A 6,819-nucleotide genomic window follows, 5' to 3' on the forward strand; every position below is an offset into this window, starting at 1 on the left:
CATTAGGTGTGCAGATAATTATTCTAATATTAAGATTTAGAAGATAATTTAAAATAAAATATTTTTTTATTTTATTAGATTAATTCTAGAATCCATTATTCACATTACTTACAAGAGTCATTCTCTAGCTAACAAAACCTAATTTAATAATACATGATGACATCTAAAGTTAAAGCACCCCACTTAATTATTTTATGGATTTACAAGAATATCAAATTTAAATATTCAATTTGTTTTATAGCTTCTTAATTGAGAATTTCTTATTCTCTCTTTATCTCTTAAATTCATCCCCTTACACCACCACAAAAAAAATTCGAACAAATACTACATATTAAATACAATAAAATAATATCATTTTTGTGGGGGAAAAAAATCAATACATAGGTCAAGCAACACAAAAATGATCAAAAATGGAGTAGCGACCCATCCGTTTACTAAATCCAAATTTTCAAACACATAAAAGATTAAAATTAAAGTCAAATATATGATCCATTGCTCCTTTTTATTTATTTATTTATTTATTTATTTTAATTTTAGTATTATTTAAGTGCTATAAAAAGAGGCTGCAGCAATAATAACAATAATAAACTATCAGAGTCTAAATTCTAGCTTTTAGATAGATACAACATTACACCTACCAGCAATAACAATAATGACAAACACTTCAAAGGTTATTACATGCAAAGGTATTACAATCACTAAGCATCTCCGCTAACACCTTGACTTTTTTCATGTTTTTCTTAATTAACAAACATGCATCATATCATCATACATATTTATATATTGGATATATATTGCAGGTGCTGTTTGTTGGGGTGCTGGTGAAGCTGTGAGATTAGAAGAGATACAAGTTGATCCACCAAAAGCAAATGAAGTTCGAGTCAAGATGATTTGTGCTAGCATCTGCCACACTGATATCACCTCCATTCAAGGATTATTACCATTTGTATTCTCATCAATTCCATGCTTTCATTCTCTATTATTCTTAGCTTATTTGTTTAATCTCTATAAATATACTAAGATTTGAATTAATTTGCAGTTTCGTTATCCAATAGCTCTTGGTCACGAAGGAGTTGGGTATGTTTTATATACGCATCATCATTATAAAATTACTTCTTTCAAAAATTTAAACTGAAAGCGAAAGATAGACACATAAATAATTATATTTTTAATATATATTTTTATGCAAAAGTCTCTTTTTGGATTTGCGTAGAATTTGTATAAACTTTTTATTAATAAGAAATAATAAGAGATTCTAAAAAACCCATTAATATATTATTACTGCAGGGTTGTGGAATCAGTTGGAGATGGAGTCACAAATCTAAAAGAAGGGGATATGGTGATTCCAACATACATAGGAGAGTGCCAAGAATGTGAGAATTGCATTTCAGGAAAATCAAACTTGTGCTTAACATATCCTATGAGGATCAGTGGCTTGATGCCAGATAACACTTCAAGATTGTCCTGCAAAGGCAACAACTTATATTACTGTTTAACTTTTGCCACGTGGTCCGAGTACACGGTTATCGATGTTAACTACCTCATTAAGGTTGATCCAATCATTAATCCAGCTCATGCCAGCTTCATCTCATGTGGATTCTCAACTGGCTATGGAGCTGCATGGAGAGAAGCCAAAGTTGAAAGTGGATCAAGTGTTGTTGTTTTTGGTCTTGGTGCTGTTGGATTAGGGGTATGCATCAAATAATTCATAATTAGCAAATTACTTTAATTTCTTTGTCTACTACTAATAATAAGAGTTTAATTTTAACGCACTGAGTTTTATACTGTCGTACAATTATATTTGTTTTTTTGGATGACTATTTAAGCAGTGAAAAATATTTATTATGTGAATTTCTTTTGACTGAATGATTCTATGAAATTACGTCGTTACTTAGTTTGATTATTAGTTATGAGATTTGATTATGGTTTTGTTGTGAAGGTTATAAGTGGAGCAAAAACGTTGGGGGCAAAAAAGATAATAGGGATCGACACAAATAACTTGAAGAGAGAAAAGGGAGAAGCATTTGGAATGACTCACTTTATAAATCCAAATGATTCTGATAAATCTCCTTCAACATTGGTGAAAGAATTGAGTGATGGATTTGGTGTGGATTATTCATTTGAGTGCACTGGTGTTGCCCCTTTGCTCACTGAATGCTTAGAAGCCACAAAAATGGTTAGTTACATAGTTTCAATTGTAGATACATATCAAACTATAGTCTATATATATATACATTTATATTCTTAATTAATTACTTGTTATGTGTGTATATAGGGAAGTGGTAAGGCAATATCAATTGGAGCAGGAAATGAAGCTACTGTGCCCCTTGGTCATTTGTCACTTCTTTTTGGCAGAACTTTGAAAGGTTCTATTTTTGGAGGGCTTAAAGCCATTTCAGATCTTTCTATTATAGCTGACAAGTGCCTGAAGCAGGTATTTTCATTAGTGTATAATTTTAGATTATTATCTCCCTACCATTATTGTATTTGAACATGATTATCATAAAATTTTTATGTGGATCTATTCATCTATTAGTATAATTGCAATCTATATCCTATGTAATAGTAGATGAATAATATCTCAGCAAACATAAATGTCCATTGTTAAACATGTTTTATTCATTAAATTTTTTTATAATTATGTCCACGCATGGCTCTTGAGATTCTGGCTTAAGAAAGCTATATATGTCTTAAACTATTTTACCATGTTGCAGGAGTTTCCTCTTGAAGAATTACACAGCCATGAGGTTCAATTGGAAGATGTAAACGAAGCATTTGAGTTGTTGAAACAGCCCAACTGTGTAAAAATTGTCATCAAGATGTGATGATATTATTATTATTATTATTATTATTATTATTATTATTATTAGAGGTAATTCATCAATAATTGTTGGTTCTAAGTCCTGTGGAGATATAAGATGTTCACACGTGAACGTCACATTGCATAACAAATCAAATACGTTATGCCAGCTTTATTTGTAATTATTGATTATTGATTGATTATTGAAGTTGAACTCGTAACCGTTGAAACTTTGTTGTCCAATTTTCATACAAATAATAAAGAATAATGATCGTGTGCAACTAGTTAGTTGACTTTGAAAGGAAATTGTTTTCATTGTTGTTTCACTAATTCAATATGACTATCTAAGGAAAATCAATTACATAATACAAAGTTGATTTAATTACCAATTTGGTATTCGCAAGATTCAAACTCTCTGACAAAAAAAATGTAAAAGATGTTATCAATAAAATAATTTTTAAATAATTTAAAAATATGATAAAAATAATTAATAAATATTATACGGACAAGTTATGAAAATAAATTGTTTACAATTCAATATTACTAGAATATAACTTTTAAAGATTACATATTACGCAAATGCAACTTTCATATTATTATAGAAATTACGATAGAGACTCAACAGATTAGGAACATACGTAAGCTGCTAGAGGGGTATACCGATTTACGTATAAACACAATAAAAAAAGAAATCGCGGCACCCTTCTGACGATTTCTTTATAAACACCAAAAATATATAAACTACGAGAGAGGTATAGCGGTTTATACTTGCACAAAAACGAAAAATTTAATGTATTATTAAAAAATTACCTTAATAATAGTAATTTACATATTTATTTTTGTTTTACTAAAGTCTATATATAGTGTTTTCCTGTGGTATATGAATCTAAATTTGGGAGTCAATTCATAATTTTATATTTAGTGTTTTTTTACTACTTCATAGAATAAGAATGTATTCTTCGTTTTTTATTGAAGTTGATCCTTTTAAGGTACAATTTTATAATTTTTTATAATATCATATACTCATTCTATTATATTATTCTTTTGATAATTTTTTATTTGTTGTTACTCTAAGTTATTCTTATCGTCTAATGTTCCAGTTCGATTATTTTTTGCCACAATCATTTACAATGCATCACATCCATGAAATACCTCATCGAGTTGTCTTCACTGATTCGGATTCCAACTACATGGATGTAAGCGTTCAAAGAAGAGGCAATAGTCTCTACTTTACCGAAGGATGGTTGGATCTACTCACATATTATGACCAACCTAATAGAATATGGGTAAAATTAGTTTCCATGAAGCTTTGTAGGCCAAGTTCAAGTTCCATCCCCTCCATGCTTTCTACGTCTACCCGGAGATCTTTGAAGTGAAGCACATAAGTTCAAGTTCCATCCCCTCCATACCTTTTACCTCTGCCCGAAAATCTTCGAAGTGGAGCACATAATGAAATTGAATTCCCTCAGTTTCAGTTAAGTTTTGCTAAATTCGTGACAAATTCAGATATGCAATTTCAATGATTGGTAATATATTTAAATTTTCTTAGTTTAAACTGTTAATTATTAGAATAACTTTTTAACATATTTTAATTTTTTTCAGAAATTACTAGCTTTCTTTTGCATGCATGCAATGCCATTGAGGGGAATAAGAGTTAGTTTAGTTTCTCGGTGTGATAATTCTATATCTTGCCGCATTGCATGGATAGCGGATGATGAAGCTTATCTAACAAGAGGATAGCATGATTTTGCACGAATTCTAAATATTGAAACTTACGATGTTATTTCAGTTGGTTGTCGTTATAAGAATGATTCTATACTATACGTGACTAAGGACTAGAATAGGTTCAATATTGTTTAGGTAATTTGGTTTTACTATTAGTATTTGATTAAATTATAATTATAGAATTTTAAATTATTGCCTCAATTTATATATTATGGTTATTTTTTGTGGATTTTCTATTTTTAAATAATTTAATAAAATGAAGTAGTGTCAGATATTATTAAGTTTATTTTTATTCTTTATTTCTTTATTTATATTTTCATTATATTTGACAAAAAATTAATCTATACATATATTAAATCGTTGACCTAAAGACAATTTATTTGCCAATAAAAACAGATTTTATTTATAATTGGAATAAAATTTATTTACCAATAATCGGTGAATAAAATTAAAATTACACCCGTGTCATATAATTATAATTGATTAATTGGTATAAAATGAAATTATACCCGTGCCATCACTAATAATCTAAATAATTATATCTTAACAAAATATAACTTGAAATAATTTATAAACAATTATCTTAACAAAAATAATTATTTAATAATTGATTTAAAAATCAATGCAAAAAATAATTATTAATAATAGTATTATTAACCGGGTAAATAATATAATTTCAAATTATTACTTGAAATATAAATAATATATGGAAATCTATTGAGTAAGTCAATGATTTTGTACCTTAATAATTTGACAATTATTACTCAATTAACCAGTTAATTAAATTAGTAATAATAATTTTCAATTTCAAATTTTGTATATTAAGTAGTTATTAAAAACTGGGTAATAACGATTTATACGGGAAAATCATTGATTGGGTAATAACGATTTACACGGAAAAATTATTGATAAATTCAATTAACTATATAGAAGATAATATAGTAACAGTTTTAGTATATTATTTATGGCAAGCGAAATTATTTTCTCAGGTTTTCTATTAAAATTGAAATTAGTAATAGTTTAAAAAAAGGTTTATTAATAAAATTACTAATAGTCACATTTTTATGCACAAGATATATATTTTCTATATATTATTTAAAAAATATAATGAAACATGAATAATAAATGAGTATGTTATTTCTTCGACTAGCTAATTAATGCAAAATTGAGTATCCTTTTTTATTCGATCGAGGTCATATTCTTCCTTTTTTATTCGATTGAGTAGGTCATATTCTGTTTGGTGAAAGTTTCAATCACCTTAATTAAATTCTGTGTTTGTGCCTTAACTTATACAGGTAGTAATATGTTACATATTATTTGGTATATCTAAGTAGTTATTTTCCATAGTGCAGATGTAAAAAATCATATTAAGGTTTATTGCCAAATAATTAGTGGATGAATAATAGTAGATTATATTATTTTGGGAAAGTATTTTCATTATAATTATATCAAATCAATATTTAATTATGATAAAATATGTCAATTATAATTATATCATAGAATTATAATAATTACGATATTTATGTTATATATTTTAATCATTTATGTACGTAAATAATTAGAAATCAAAATATAACTTATAATTACTCGTGCCATGCAAGATTAAATAAGATATATAATAACATAGATGGTTTGTTATTTATACTAATTAAATACAATAAATACATATTAATTTAGTTAAAAAAATCACTGTCTCCTATGTTTTTCTATTTATTTTTTTTAATTCATTAAATCCAATCAATTATAATAAATTAATTATATCAACTAATTAATTCAATAAATTATTTTTTAATTTATTTTTTGAATTCAATAAATCAAATAAAATTAATTATACTAATTATTTGTATTTGACTAATTGATTTGATTAATTCTTAAAAATATTTTTATTTAATTTATTTAATTTATTTAAATATAACTAATTAATTATTTAATTTTATTAGGATAAATATCAAATTCTATTTCTAATATAAAAATACAAAATTTTATTCATTCCATTTTTATTTTACCACTATAAAAGACCATATAGCTACAAGAAAATATTATCCATTTACCAATTACTCTTTCATTGGGTAATTTTTACAACAATTCTTTTTCTTCATATGAGGCGTCGTCACAAGAAGGCAACTATCATGGATACAAATCAGCACACACTCTTCAACTCCCGTGCTCATCATTCAGAGCAATATATGATATGTTATCCATTAAGCATTTATAGACCATGGTGTTATCATGTTTGCATAAATAAATAAAAAATCCATAATTAAGCTTAAGTCATTTATCTATTTGTGTGGTAT

At 26.5% G+C, this 6,819-nt stretch overlaps 1 protein-coding gene across 1 annotated transcript; it reads left to right on the forward strand.

The window, feature by feature from the left end:
- The first annotated feature begins 597 nt into the window (after window positions 1-597).
- LOC107477376 (8-hydroxygeraniol oxidoreductase) lies at window positions 598-3,019 on the forward strand. The gene is made up of 7 exons (XM_016097374.3): window positions 598-686; window positions 801-946; window positions 1,040-1,077; window positions 1,288-1,690; window positions 1,940-2,176; window positions 2,276-2,434; window positions 2,715-3,019. Exons 1-7 carry the CDS (start codon window positions 653-655, stop codon window positions 2,823-2,825), a joined length of 1,128 nt encoding a protein of 375 aa, XP_015952860.1. The 5' UTR covers window positions 598-652; the 3' UTR covers window positions 2,826-3,019.
- The last annotated feature ends 3,800 nt before the right edge of the window (window positions 3,020-6,819 follow it).

The sequence above is a fragment of the Arachis duranensis genome, chromosome 3 (genome assembly GCF_000817695.3).
Source record: "Arachis duranensis cultivar V14167 chromosome 3, aradu.V14167.gnm2.J7QH, whole genome shotgun sequence".
NCBI classification, from domain to species: Eukaryota; Viridiplantae; Streptophyta; class Magnoliopsida; order Fabales; family Fabaceae; genus Arachis; species Arachis duranensis.